The sequence below is a fragment of the Podarcis muralis genome, chromosome 9 (genome assembly GCF_964188315.1).
Source record: "Podarcis muralis chromosome 9, rPodMur119.hap1.1, whole genome shotgun sequence".
Lineage (NCBI taxonomy): Eukaryota > Metazoa > Chordata > Lepidosauria > Squamata > Lacertidae > Podarcis > Podarcis muralis.
Window position 1 is genome coordinate 30638902 of NC_135663.1, and position 15458 is coordinate 30654359.

Consider the following 15458-nt stretch of genomic DNA (forward strand, 5'->3'; position numbering starts at 1 on the left):
GCCCCAGTGAACTTAATGGTACTTACGTCTGAGTAGACATGTATTAGATTGCACTGTAAAAGATCTATGCTCTCAAAATCTGGATTTAATATCTAGTTTTAACTTCCATGGTGCTTTTTTTATTGATTTGCTACCTCTGTCACCATCACTTAGTAGCTTCTCTGCCCGTGCAGGAACTGGTCATTTGTTTTTGTTTTTTTCCAAGGCTGGATCTATTTGCCAAACAACAGAAATGTTGCAAGTTGAAATAAGATAGAGAAAAACTAAGTATAGAATGCTGCATTCCTGTAAGCACCGTGAAAGTTATCCTGTATTTTACTGGCAACTGCTATCAGTTACACGTTTTATGTCCTCTCTGTTAGAGGATTTTTCTTTCTAGCTTTTGCACTGGGGAGTCCAGGAGATAAAAGATGTGGTTGTCAATGGTGTGCTAGCTGTAGTTTTCTGGAGTGTGTACAAGGATAAAAACTGAAGCTTTTTGCTTCTGGCACACAAAGAAAGGGAAAGAGGAGTAGCAGCAAATGAGCCGCAGAACTGGAACATAGGAATCTGTGTTATGCTGAGTAAGTCCATTGGTCCTTCTTGCTCATTATTGTCTAGTGACTCTCCAGGATTTAAGGCAGGAGTCCTTCCTAGTCTTACCTGGAAATGCCAGGAATTAAACCTAGAACTTTCTACATGAAAAACATATGCTCTACCATTGAGCTGCACTAGAGTGAATCGTTACAAACACAAAGATCTGGCTGTGTTGATAACTGGTCTCTTTCATCTTGTGGCCATTCCACACAGATATAAAAAATATTTACTATTTTACAGTGGCCAGGTGAATTTAGCCTCTTTCTGGAATAGAACTATATGTAGCAGCAGCAGCAGCATACTGTGTAAACAGAGCTGCATCTAAGAAGCCAAGTTTCCAAATGGTTCCTCAAGCCTTTTGTGGCATTTAGCTGTGTTAATAGAAACCTCCTCCTGTGTCCCAAATGAAATGTACTGGCATGGTAAAAATCTAAGGTACCCCAGGACAGAGCTCTTAGAACTTTAATAGTTGTGTAGAAGAGGGCACTGAAGTTTACATAACAAGATACATCCACTTAAATGTTCTCTTCTACTGTTAAAAGTTGAAAAGTCCTGTCTTCATTTTCAAAATCTCCACATGGATCTCCATATATGTGGTTGTGTTTGGAGCAGACATCCCAATGGGTAGAGTGAGCTAATATGAGCTGATACTGGAAGGCGTTCATAGACATTTCCCAGTGATTGGTTTGGTTGACATTGTTTCCAGTTCACACACAAAAATACATAATACTCCAGTGAACCGAATCTTACTGAAATAAAGAAGAAGAAGCTATAAACCTCGTATCTGGAATTGTTTGAGGAGTTTTTTTTGCCAAGTTTTTGACTTCCAGACTCATGAGGACAAAACAGACAAAGGGACTACCCTTGAGTAAGCAACTGTGTAAGCTACAGTGAGCATCCACATTTATTGTACATAGTAGCCCTTAAAAATATTTATTTAATGCCTTCTATGTGTCACTTCTATTTTTAAGCTTGTGTAATTCACACAGTTTTCAGCTGAGATAACACAGCAGAATTCCTTTGCAGCAAGCAAAGCCGAGTGTGCCAAAACCATGAAAAAGGGCAGCTTGTCAAAAACTAACACTCATCCATACAATCTCTGAAAATAAATCATGCAATAGATATTACCTCACGGACCTTGGTTTGGTTTTTATTACCGGGGTGGTGAGGGGGGAATGCTGGTCGGTTATTTTCAGAAATGTACTTCCTTACATAGAACCCAGATTTATAAGTTGTGTGTGTGCTTTTCAAAAATAGAGCACCATATGAAGGGAAGGGCAAAGTCTTAGTTGCCTCATTATTTTCTTTCTCTGATTGCGCCCGTAATGTAGTAGTATACACATACTCCACACATGTATTGGAAACCTGGTGTGATGGCAGACATGGAAGCAAATGTATTTTGTGTCTCTAGGTAGACAGATGGGTGATAGAAAAGGACAGGTAGAAATCCTTCAAGGCTCAAACTCTCCACCATCCTGACTCAATAAATAAGCAGCAACAGTAACACCAATGTCCCAGCAAACATGCTAGTTAACAAAATCTATATCATCCAAATGTCTGTCTACACACACACACGAGAATCTTATATGTCTTCATGTTTGCCATCACTGTAGGTTTATGTGGACAGTGGCTCCGTAGCTCTATCTAACCACACATTCTGCTTCTGTTATGGTAGACTTGCAGATATGATGCTACTGGGGTTGGTATGTTACATCATACTTCTTTGGTCTAGAAAAACTGAGGACCTCTGTGCACCAGGCTCCTTGATATGGAGGTCACTCGCTCACATTGATGATGGACTTCAGTTACGAAGAGGTTAGGTAGCTCTGTGTGAAGTGGGGAGAGCTTACATGGAACTTTGTAGGCACTGACTTTTAGCAAACTTCTACAAATCCACGAATCACAAACCATATCAATACAAAGAGAGTTTGGGGGGAAGCCATATGTTTTAAATGTGTGCTGGATGTGCTTTAAAGGCCTAGTGTAAAACTGCCCTTTGTGTAACATTATTTGTTCCCATGGTATGGTCAGCTCAGGGTAGCTGCACAAAAAAGTCAGCCCACACCATGCTAATATGTTTGGAATGATAATGAGCCACCACCAGAACAGGCAGGCTGTTGAGATGGTGGTTCATATGGGCCTTTCATCTGAGGTCCTTAGCAGCACAAATATACTGTGAAATCCTATGAAGTTGGACACTCAGCCACAACTCTTATGTCAGTCCATAAAACATGGTGAAGAAGCAGTTTCCCATTGCTAGAGTGTCCTCTACTATAGTCTACAAAGGGAAGATGCAGTTATTAGATGTGAGTGTCTAGTAACATGGCATGCAACTATTTGAAGTCAAGGGAAGAGAGAGATTTAATGAATATATGATTAATGGATTTGCCTTACCATTGAAAAAGAGCACATTTTCCTTCTAAAGGTATTACTGTCTTTGCACAAAGTAAAATAAGTCAGTTTTATTATATTCAGATTTGAGTACCTCTACCTTTGTGTGTGTGTGAGAGAAAATGATGGGGGCAAAGAAGCTTTCCTTGAAATAAAACAAATAAATAACGCCACCATATGTTGAAAGCCAGAGATGAGCGAAATGGCAGTGTGCCACCCCAGAAAGCGGTAGCTTTTATCCTCACTTTTTCATCTTTGAACATTTTTCTGGAGAAATGTTGGCTTCCATCCTTGCTGTTATTAATTGCCTGACTATAGAGTAGCACATCTGGATCCTTACTAGCAGCCTTGGCTTGCCATCTGAGTGAACTATGGTTTTTCCTCCTTCTCCCCACCCCCCTTCTGCCGCCCTGCACATTTATGAGGCAGAACGGCCTGTTACCTGAAGAACTCCTTCAACCAACTTGCTCTGATTCGAACCTTAAAAGCCTGCACTTGCCAGATTAGTTGTTCCTTACTTTCTTTGTTTCAAGCCTGCTACCTTTGCAGGCTTATTGTTTGGTATTTCTCATTGCCTCTGCAAAACCTAGCAAGATTTTTCTTTCTTTCTTTCATGCTTCCTTCTGTGCCTAGAGAAGGGTTACATTTGTAGCTGCCTCACTGGCATGCTTTTTTTCAGGCTTAAAATAAATCCAAACCATGCAGCTTCACAATCTTGATTTGTTACGCTTCTTTCCTCATAGTTAGCTCCGTTCCCTTAAGTGGTTTGGCAAATTACATATTTCAAGAAAGCTATTCTATTTTTCTTTGCCCCACTCCACCCCCATTGCATTCCGTGCTGTGGTCTTCAAGCCACTTATTGCCTTTTAAAGCGTTCTGTGTAAATTCTAATGTTTACATATTCCTACAGAATTATTTTGCCCTACATCATAGTCCTGTTTCTACTTTGTATCTCCTTCTAGCATCGCTAACAGAGTCACTATAGGAATATCCATGACCTTTGTTTCCAGCAGATAAAAGCAACATAGGAACTTGCCTTATATTAAGTCAGGCCTTTGGTCCATCGAGCTCAGTGTTGTCTACACTGACTGGCAGCAGCTCTCCAGGATTCCAGGCAGGGTACTTTCACAGCTGTACTTGGAAATGCCAGGGATTGAACCCAGGGCATTTTGCATGTCACTCAACTATGGCCTTCTCTCTCTCTGTAAGATATATTCCTTGCAGATATCTAACATGTATTATTAACATGTATTATTATTCTTATTCCTCTAAGGAGCTCAAGGTGGCATATGTGGTTCCCCGCCCCCATCCATGTTATCCTCACAACAACCCCATGAGGTTGGTTAGGCTAAGAGGCATCATCTAGCCAAAGGTCACCCAATGAGCTTCATGGCTGAATGGAGATTTGAACCCTAGTCTGCCAAGTCCTAGGGATGCGGGTGGCGCTGTGGTCTAAACCACAGAGCCTAGGGCGGCGCTGTGGTCTAAACCACAGAGCCTAGGGCGGCGCTGTGGTCTAAACCACAGAGCCTAGGGCTTGCTGATCAGAAGGTCGCAGTTCAAATCCCCGCGACGGCGTGAGCTCCCATTGTTTGGTCTTAGCTCTTGCCAACCTAGCAGTTCGAAAGCACGTCAAAGTGCAAGTAGATAAATAGGTACCACTCTGGTGGGACGGTAAACGGCGTTTCCGTGTGCTGCTCTGGTTCGCCAGAAGCGGCTTAGTCATGCTGGCCACATGACCCGGAAGCTGTCTGTGGACAAACGCCGGCTCCCTCGGCCTATAGAACGAGATGAGCGCCGCAAGCCCAGAGTCGTCCGCGACTGCACCTAAAGGTCAGGGGTACCTTTACCTTTACTGGCAAGTCCTAGTCTGACACTCTAACCATTGTACTTTCCATTATGTCAACCTACCCCCCTGCCTCCTGCCACTTGGTTGGGGGACATCTGTAGATGGGGGTCTGTTCTATACATGCAGGTTCCCAATAATGTGGAACCTCGATTGTGCATTATCAGTGCTGTTTTATTTAACTCTAATAGCAGATGCTGGTTGAGCAGTGTGGTGATGTGCAAAGCAAATTTCCCAACTTACACATTTTCTCAAAAATTTCCTAGCAACAGTGGTCTCGGACTGCTGATGAAACAGAATGCTACAACTTATAAATTGAAAGTCTGTGAGTTAATTCTTCAGCTCCAAGGCTACAGAAAACTTAATTGCTAGGATAAAACCAGTAAAACCTGAACATATGGCAAGGAATACTTATCCTGTTGGTTAATCTTCAAGAGCCAAACAGGGTGTTTTTAAAGCATAATTCAGTAACAAAGAAATGCAGGCTTACTGTGGGTTATGCAGAAGTCATTAAGGGGCAAGACTGACTTAGTCAGTGGTTTCTTAAATAACCTGATTTCCTAGTCTTCTAACAGCAATAACTTTTCCAAAGACTTAAGTGATTTATATATATATTTAAAGTTTGGGTTTTCTTTTCTTTTTTCTTTTTTAAATTGCAATGCAAAACCCACATTCCTGAAGCCCTATACTTAACAAGAGGATGTCATGCTTCACAGAATTTATGTGTATTCTTTTTGTGCCCACGGATCATAGGAAAGAATATAGAAAAGCATGGTGAATCAAAAATCTGCACCAAGCTGAAACAATCCATGTAGGTTTCACATTCCACTTTGACTACAAATATGAATTATAGTCTCTACTTGACCTTCTAAATGCACTACACATATTTTTAGTATCACTTCAAAGTGCACATTGTCTTGACTTGATATTTTGAAAGGAGATATAACATCCAAAGTAAAATCATCTGGCTACGATCAGATACTGTGCAATATGGGTCATATCAACAATAATTTTCACATAGTTATCACTTCATAGATTTGGATGGCAGCTTTGCTGCATAGACAGATGATCTGCTAGCCTGTCCATTCCAAGCAAGAATTTCAAGCTCCCAACTTTCCAGGGATTTGTATTGCCCAATATTGTTTTGCTTTCCAGATTAAGGACATAGATAATTAGGAGCCTGATCAAAGTCCTCACTGTTTACTTTTTGGATAATAGTCTGTTTTGAATTCTGATCTGTAGAATTGTAAAACAGCTACTGTTTTCATTATGCTAAAGTGTGATTTACACATAACTCTGCAGTTACATGTGGGCCACTTGAAAGTCAAGTATATGATGTGCACTATGTCAGGCAACTCATGTACGGAATAGCCACATGGATCTGGCAATCAATATCATAGTTACAGACTGTTCAAGACACTTTGTTTCAGAACATTCAGATCATTACAGTCCTTAGCATATAGTGGCTCAGGCTGTATTCAGACAGCACTTTATTCTGTTTTCCTGACTTTTCCTTACTTGATAATTTCTGCATTTTATGTGATCTTTCACACAGTGTAAAAGTCACCTTTGGGAATTTAGCAGAATATTGTGGAAGTTCAGTGTTCATTTCCATGTCAATTGCTTCCAGGGGGGGGGGGGAGTCTGTAACCCCATTATAACATGGAACATCACAGGAGTTTGGCTCTGTAATTTTCCCGCTCTTTTCATGGATCACACCATGTGCTAAAATTGGGGACGGTATTCGTGCATATAGTCCTTTCCCACCATTTTCAGAACTGAACACGAAACAGAAGCATGCATGCGCACAGGGGTTGGTAAAATGTCCAAAGATGTCTGCTGCTGTGTCACATCATGTTCACTGGTGTGAGGAAAACTTAGCACAACAAGGCAGTATATTAATCAAAAAGCTACAGTTCCATAACAAAACAGGTGGTGCAGTGTAAAAAGAATGTTTGAAATCAGGACAGGATGATTAACATTGTAGCCAGGAAAACAATGCAATAATACCCACCCATAGTTTGCACATGTCACTAAGGAAAACCATTGCTTAGCATGAACAAGCCAATGTGCAGCTTTCTGAAGAGGAGGGCATGGCTGCTGACTTCTTCCCTAGTTCTCCTTCTGTCATGCTACCCACTGCTAAGCCATGGTTTGACTTAGCACATTGTTCAAACCTGGGCTTGTGGTTTGTCTCCTCCAGATAAATCACAAAGGGTAAGAACAAACCTTTGTTTACCTTGGTTACATCTCATGGTTTGTCCCGAGCAAGACAGATCATACCTACAGTAAGAACAAATCATAGATTATTTCCCAGCAGCACAAGAGCAGGAAGACTGGGGGAGGAAAATCCATCCCCTTTCCCTTCTGCCAGGAAAAGTATCCTGTTAGTGAAATTCCATTCATAGGAACTTAGGAAATTACGGTCCATGCCGTTCTGGTGTTATTCATCACACTTTTGTTTATTTAATTGTATTAAGATGTCAATCCAATTAAGTTGCATTAAATTCTCCATGTTCTGTCCCCATCACTCTCCTGTTTTAGTATTTGTTTTAAAAGAGGATAGATTGATATGCTGATTTGCCATTTCGATGTGTTGCGGTTAAAATAGAGTGAATTCTAAACAATGAAGAAATCATTTGCTATTTTATTACCAATTTAAAATCATAACAATGTACAGTATACATGACTTTGCCTGGAATGTAATACATTTTGGAAGATTGGCTTCCCTGCTGAGAGAGAACCTGGTTTATTCCATGGAAAAGTTCAAACTTTCTAATAGCACATGACATCTGCTCAGAGGCCCCATTCAGTGAGCATTTGATTCCAGCTTTGCTGCAGAGCAACAGGTTTCAGTGGAAAAGGAATTCCAAGCCTGTCAACTTGCTTCTGTATATCAGGATAATGATATAATTAATTTACATGGGGCTTCATACAGTTGTATTCATCTGCAGCTTAAATGATAGCCAACAAAAAATTGCAATCATCATTCTCTATCTATTTTATTTGTGCATTTTTGGAGTAGCAGATGCCTGCACAGTTTGTCATTAGTTTTCTGGGGTTTCATTTTAATCTTTAGAACTGTCACTTTGACTCTGAAGGGAGTAATATCTTCATTATTTCCAAAAAAAAAACCACAAAACACCCGTCAATCTAAATGCATTTACATGGATGTAAGCTTCACTGAAACAAAAAAAGATGCAAGTCCAAGTAAAAGTTTTTATGGTCTTGCTGGTCATTGACCGTATTAAAGATATTTGATTTGATTTGTTTTTATGGTTGAGGAAGAAATCTGTACGTAGGGTTCACCATTAATATTGATGGCCTGAAAACAACGACTGCAATCATAGGCACACTTACTCGACAGAGAACCCCGTTAAATTCTGTGTAACTTATTTTTGCATGAACATTAAGGATCATCAGGGCATGTCAGCAAGATCTGTGTGAATCAGGCATCCTGGTACCTTCCAGATAAGAAGATTCAGAGGAGCCCAACTAGTTCGCCATCTTGTCCTCATAATGGCCATTCAGATGCCTGAAGGAAGCCCAAGCACTAGAGCCCTTTCCCTTCCTATGGTTTCCAGCAACTGGCATTCAGAAGCATTCCATTGTGCAGGCAGAGCATAGCCATCATAGCCACTAATATAGCCTTTGTCCCTCGATATTGGACTACAGTTCCCATCATCCCCAGCCAGACTCATCAGTGGTCAGGAGATATAGTCCAAGGACACCAGGTTACCTACCACTTTTGATCAGACTAAGAGTGAGTGAGCTTTGAGCACTAGAAAGCTGCTTTTTTATTATTATGCTGGGCTGGAGGACCTGCTGTACAGTGTTGTCAGTTTTCACAGCTTCCAAACTTCCATGTTTGCAATTTAAAGATGGGTTTTTTAGTGGACAATTTTCTGCTTAGGGGCAGAAAACACTTTTGGCATCATGGAACCACAGGAGCAGTATTTTTTTAATTGACAAATTTCAGGGTGATAAAAAAAAAACCTCTTTGGGGGTCAAATGTGGCCCGTGGGCAAAGGGCTAGCCACCCTTGGCTTATATATTGACTGTTTTTATGTAAGTGCTGGTTTTCTAAAATATTTCCAGAAAACAAAGGAGGCAAGAGACATGCTTACCTGAACCTTGAAACTTTGTTTTTCTGTCCACTGAAATTTCAAGCAGGGTTTTTCAGCCATTTTCAGAATATGCTAAAACTCAGTGGCATTGAGGTATATGTGCCGGGTGAGCTATCATCATTCAGGGAAGCATTCTACATATACTTAAGTGCACTCGCTATATTGTTATGTATGTTCCAGGGTGATGAACTAGTCTGTGCAGAGGTTGTCTGAGAGCAGGAGTCCTCTGTCAGCTGGCAGACATGCATCTGGACAGCAGATCCTTTGTGTAGCAGGCATGGAAGGAGTTAAGCCTTCCCTCTTGCCCCCTGTTGCTTCTCTTCCCCGAATAGTCACAGCCATACTTAGCTTTTCTCTAACAAAAAGTGGCAGTCCAGATTTTGTTACACCTATCGGCATGCTCTTGTTCACTTTAGTGGCACTCACTGGATGACCAATTTCAGTCATCAAATTCATCCGGTTCACTGCAGGTCAGTGTTTGTGTATTGTTTTCATTTCTCTTTGCAAGCAGCAAACCCTTTACTTGATAATACAAGATTCAAAGCTTTTCCTGTGTGACTTCATACTCTGAGAGTTCCAGAGGACCTTCTTTAAAAACAAAAGTGACCTTGCTCTTTGCATGGATTTGACTTTGTAGCTCTGTGAACTGTGACATGTTCATGTGTGAGATAATAAATGAAGAGTGGCATATCCAGTATTAGTATTGTAACTTGGGTAACCTCTAGCATTTCAAATATCTTTTCCCCCCCTAGGAAGTCCTGCCCTTACTGGTACTGGAACTATTGCTGTCAAAGTAGATGATGTCAATGATAACGTCCCCAAATTTGCCTTCAATATGTATTCCAAAACCATTCCGGAGGACGCACCCACAGGGACAGACGTTTTGCTTGTAAACGCCTCTGATTCCGATGCATCAGTGAATGCTATCATCAGGTATGTTGCTCTTGTGGTGCTTCCGATGCTGTTTTATTTAGGTCCTGTTTCCTTTTCATGCTTTGGGAAAAAAGGAGAAATGAGCACGCTGGGTTTTGTCTTGCATTGTTCACAAATACAACATGGTTCAGGGCTGGCCAAGGACTTTTTGCTGCTTGAGATGAAACCGAAAAAATTGCCCTTCCTTTAAGTGTGCAAAGTACCCAAAGCCAGTTAATCTAATTAGTATCTGAGACAAAAATGTCAATAAAATTATAATAAATTATAATTCACGGCACCAAAAATACGTTGCCTGAGGCAGCCATTTTATGGCCACCCTGAATTGGTTTGTGACAACAATAATAATAATAAATTATTTATACCCCGGCCAGAGCCAGGCTCAGGGCAGCTAACACCAGTAAAATTACAATAAAAACATAATGGGGGGCGGAACAAAGCAATTTAAAATACAGGTTAAAAATACAATTTAAAAAGCAGCCTCATTTTAATAATAGCCCATGGATCAAAACCATAAGGGGGATGAATGAGATGAAATAGCTCTGTATTTAAGCCACTTGACTTAGGTGGGCTGAAAAACACTGGGTCGTATCCAATAATGACTTTGCCACAAGAGTGTTTAGAAGCTGATCCCTAACTTTTCATGTAGTAAAAAGCGTTCCAATTGCTGGCCAATCTATTTCTCTTGCTCTTACTGAGCCAGTTCCGACAAAGTTCAGAAAAAAAAGGAAGAATCTGTGTGTGGCAATTGAACTGATTTCTTTGCGCCACTCAGCTTCTGAAAAGTCATCATTCGCTGGATTGGCTTTATGGCAAAATGGCTTGCACATTTCTACCGACACCTCCAGGTTTTACCAGAAAATCCTATTGCTGACTATATGCAAGAAAAAATTGAGAGGTTAAGTGGCAGTGACAGCCTGAGCAATTTGCTCAGAGGAGTGATGCGTTCCTAATGGAATGCAGAGAGATTCATGTTTGTTGCCAATCATCACTACCTGCCACTCAAGAAACGAGAATAGACCCTTTCTCAAGTGGTTTCAGTGAGTATAAATATTGGTTTATTGTTGTATAAAAGGCACGAACTGAGCTAAATGACTCACTACACTTTTTCTTTTCTTTGGAAATTCAAATTAGCTTTTTTTCAATAAGCAAAATATAAATCATAATTGTTTGTAGATATTAAAGTACAAGAGAAATAAGAACTTTAAAATATCAAAACACTGTAATTTTCTTCCCTTTTTTTGAACTCTGCCACCCTTGCCATCTGCCAGGTGTGCCTGATAAGCATCCAATAAAATTAATAAAATATGACATAATAATGCTTTTCATTACATGTCATTTTTTCCCATGGAAATTTAAATTTTTTGAGAAGTCTTATAACCATGTGGAAATGGCATCGCAAAATAGAGGTGGCTGTTACTTTCACTTCCTAGGATTATATATATATACCGGTATATATCTAAAGGGATTCGCTGTACAATCCTATTTTATTATTCTTACCCTGTAGCCCTAAAAACACAGAGGGCGGATATCAACTTTTATGCTGATTTGTAGTAATGCAGTTTTACAATTCTGTGCAACAAAACTTTTTTAAAAGGCCCAGATGCACAGTACATATATACCAGAAACTGTGCATTCAGTATTGTTGGCCCAATTTTATGGAACTTCCAGCTGAGGTCAGACATGCCCCCCTCCCTGTTGAAATTCTGCTGCCTTCTGAAGGCCTTTTTAAACATTTCAGCAGTCATTTCAATTGACTTCAGATTTGATAATTTTAATTGTTTTTTGTACACCACTTAGTCCAGTTGTAATCGAGTAGTATATCACTTGTCGAAATTAAATTAAAATACAATAAAAATATATGGAAACTTGAAAAGGGTTGGTATATTACTATGGGGGAAATGGAATCAGGATTGCAGCCTTGGTGCGTAAGCTTTTTTTAAAAAAAAAAAACACAAACAAAAACCAACCTCCTATTAGCTTTTGAAAATATGCTCCAATTCAGAATGAAACTATACATGGATTAAATGAATTATAAACCATGAGATGCACAACCCAGAAAAGTTTTCACAGGTCATTAAAAAAGCCAAACCCATCCATAGGAGATTTAAGCAGGAAGCTTATGAAGATGGTGAACAGCATGGGTGTAGCCAGGATTTATGTTGGGGAGGGGCAGGCTTCATGTTGAGGGAGGAAGAACCTCAGTTAGTTAAGTATTTCTATTGATTTACCTGATTTAGGGGGCAGCTGTCCCCCTGCCGCCCGCCCCCCCACCATTACACCCATTGTGCACTGACTGGATATATTATTTTCAGTAGTATTCAGCCAGATATACCTTTAAAACTCCCAATGCAGCAGGAGAAGAGGTAGTTGTTCTATAGTCCATCTTCTTCTTTGTGTATTGCATTATAAACCTCAAGCCCTGGCCAGTTGAATGAGGTTGAGAAAACAGCGGACAAGAGGACCAAGGCATCAGAAGCCACAGCTGCCATATCTCCTGTCACCACGGGGTACTTAATGATAGATGACTGTTCTTCAGCTTCATAGCAGGCAAACCTAAGGGAAAGTCATTCAATGAATGTGCAGTGACCACATTTTAGAGGCTGAAGGGATTTTGACGCTTTAGCACTGCAGACTACCTTTTACCAAGTAGTCACAGAAAGACGATGAGTAGTTCATAGTAGTACTTTACAGAAGTGTCCTATTTTACAGAAGATAGTTCCTCTTAAAGAGAAAGGGCCATAAAGAAGGAAAGAATAAGAGCCTTGATAGTTTTCAACGGGAGTAAAGCAGTTATTACTGTTGCATTCCAGTTGCAATTGATTCAGTTCTGTGTGACAGATTATCTACTTCGAAGGACTCTGTCAAGTGGGCATGAAATTGACCGAATGTACAACTGTCTTACACATGGGATGTTATTCACCCTGGAAGTTATCACAATCAAGATCACCTTAGGAGCTGCAACAAGGCTTAAAATGTAATTCAGCAGCAAGTAGCCCTATCCTCATCCTAAATCAGAATCCCCACATTTTGAAAGCCAAGGAATAGTTTGATAGCAGAATACTTCTGTCAGTCCTAGATGTGATACTCATCTGAAAATTGCCTCTTGGGACTCGGTGATGTGGAAAGTTTCTCTCTGTCTCTCTCCCTCCTCTCTCTCTATAAACAAATAGCACTTCGTTATGCGGTCATGACTTTTCTATTAAATAATAACTGAGCAATTATTTTGCTACCTAGGGCATTTTCCAAGGATAAATAGCTGGTTATGACCAATTGCTATATTCACTCCATCTGTCTATAGGCAGTATCTCAGGCATTTGATTGAAAACCGCAAATAAAATATTTCTAAGTTTTTATCATAATGTCAGACTTCTGAATAATTCAAAAATGGTGTTGTTGCTGCTTCAGTTGGGGATATCTCTGTGGAAGAACTCATTTTGTATATGTGCAACATTAGTGTCCTTTTTGTGTTACTTATGCAAAGGGGTAAAACACACTATGGGGTGGCCCAAGGCACTATTTGATCCCTATACTATTTAACTTCTGTGTGAAGCTTTTTAAACCCTGTGGGTGGGTGGTTTCCATGTCCAGGAGACAGGACAATTTATCTGTACTGGATGGGGTTGCTTACCCTCAGAAGGAAAAGATGAATAGTCTAGAGGTGCTTTGTCACTTGAAGCAGGGCTTTGTCAGTGGTGGCACCCTAGATTACGGAGCTTTTTCTTACGGAGGCTTATCTGATCACGGCACTAACAGGGTTTCATATGGTAAATCAAGACCATTAAGCAGCAACTATTTGTTGTTTTTATGTCCATATTCAGCTCTGTCATTTTGTCACTGCTGGAGCTGTGATTACCGTATTTTTCGCCCTATAGGACACACCGTCCCATAAGGCGCACCTAGTTTTTTGGGGGGGAAATAAAGGGGGAAAAATATTTCCCACCCAGGCGCGGGGCTGGGGCGGGGGAAGCCCGAGCTTCCCCTAACCCCAGCCCCCAGAACAGGCAACTCTCCACAAGCCGTGGGAGTCCAGCGCCGTGCTCCCGTGCCTTGCGGAGAGCTGCGCGAAGTCTGGGCGCACTGAGCTCAGCGCGCCCAGCCTTCGGCATGCAGGCAGCTCTCTGCAAGCCGTGGGAGCCCGGCGCAGGCTCCCACGGCTTGCGGAGATCTGCGAGAAGCCTGGAGAGTGAGAGGGGTCGGTGCACACCGACCCCTCTCACTCTCCAGGCTTCAGCGAAAGCCTGCGTTCGCCCCATAGGACGCACACACATTTCCTCTTCATTTTTGGAGGGGAAAAAGTGCGTCCTATGGGGCGAAAAATACGGTATATTGTTTTGACTTTGCTTTTGTACGTTTGTTTTATATTGATGTTAATCTGCCTTGTAAATCCTTTTGGCTGAAAGAGAATAATATAAATATTTTAAATAAATATAAATACTTTGATTCCCTGCCTGTAGAATTTACAGTTTGTCAACATATAAAGCAGCATATTTCATAATAAAATGGGTATGAAAAACGTCTCTCCCTCCTTGTACTTTTTGCAGCTATAGTCTCAGTGGTGGAAACTCACAGTTCACAATCAACCCTTCAACCGGGCAGATCATCACAAGTGCTCTGTTGGATAGAGAGGCTAAGGAGAACTACACTTTGATCGTCGTGGCCAAGGATGGTGGTTTCCCAAAGGCTCTTTCCAGTTCTACAAGTGTCCTTGTCACAGTTGCAGATGTCAATGACAATCCTCCCAAATTTCAGCACCACCCTTATGTCACTCATATTCCCTCACCAACAACTTCAGGTAAGCTGATAACAGCAACATGATACTAACCTTAACAGTTTTTATAGCACAGAAAGAATCCAAGATAACAAGAGGGGAAGAGACTTTTAAATCTCACTGACCACTGAGATTTTGTTATTGTTGTCTATAGTTCATTAGGGTTTCCACTAGCGCTGCACTAATTTTTTGGAGGAATACACTTTTCATACAAAATATGTTAACTAAATCCTGTCCTAAATACAGTGGTACCTCGGTTTAAGAACAGCCCTGTTTACGAACTATTCGGTATACGAACTCCGCAAAACCAGAAGTAGTGTCTTGGTTTGCGAACTTTACCTTGGTTTAGGAACAGAAGCCGAACGGTGGAAGGGCACTGGTGACGGGAGGCCTTATTAGGGAAAGCATGCCTGAGTTTAAGAACGGCTTTGGTTTAAGAATGGACTTCCAGAACGAATTAAGTTCGTAAACCGAGGTACCACTGTACCTGTTCACCTGCTGCCTGGCCCAACAGTTGCTTCAATATTTTTTTGGTCAATTATTATCTTTCCTACTGTTTGCTTCTGGCCAGCTGAGGATCCTGAACTCCATGTGATCCTATAGACATGGCGTCAAGCATTCTATGGTCATGGTGTCATAGGAGCCATCACAGTTGGGTATGTGGAAATCTGACCAAAGGAAAATGCATCCCTTGCATTGTCCTCAGTCTGAATTAACAGGGAAAGAACAAACACAACAACCCACTGCAGAGACAACTGGTCTAGCACCCTACTGCTAGACATGACCAGTGCATTATGACAAGACAAGCACCCATTAC

General features: G+C 40.9%; 1 protein-coding gene across 1 annotated transcript in view; it reads left to right on the top strand.

Annotated features, from left to right (window-relative positions):
- The window catches only part of FAT4 (FAT atypical cadherin 4), a 138797-nt gene that overhangs the window by 87337 nt on the left and 36002 nt on the right, over positions 1-15458 (top strand). The window contains exons 7-8 of the mRNA XM_028744582.2: positions 9693-9873; positions 14415-14665. Coding sequence (XP_028600415.2) covers positions 9693-9873; positions 14415-14665 — 432 coding nt within the window. The remainder of the gene's footprint in view (positions 1-9692; positions 9874-14414; positions 14666-15458) is intronic.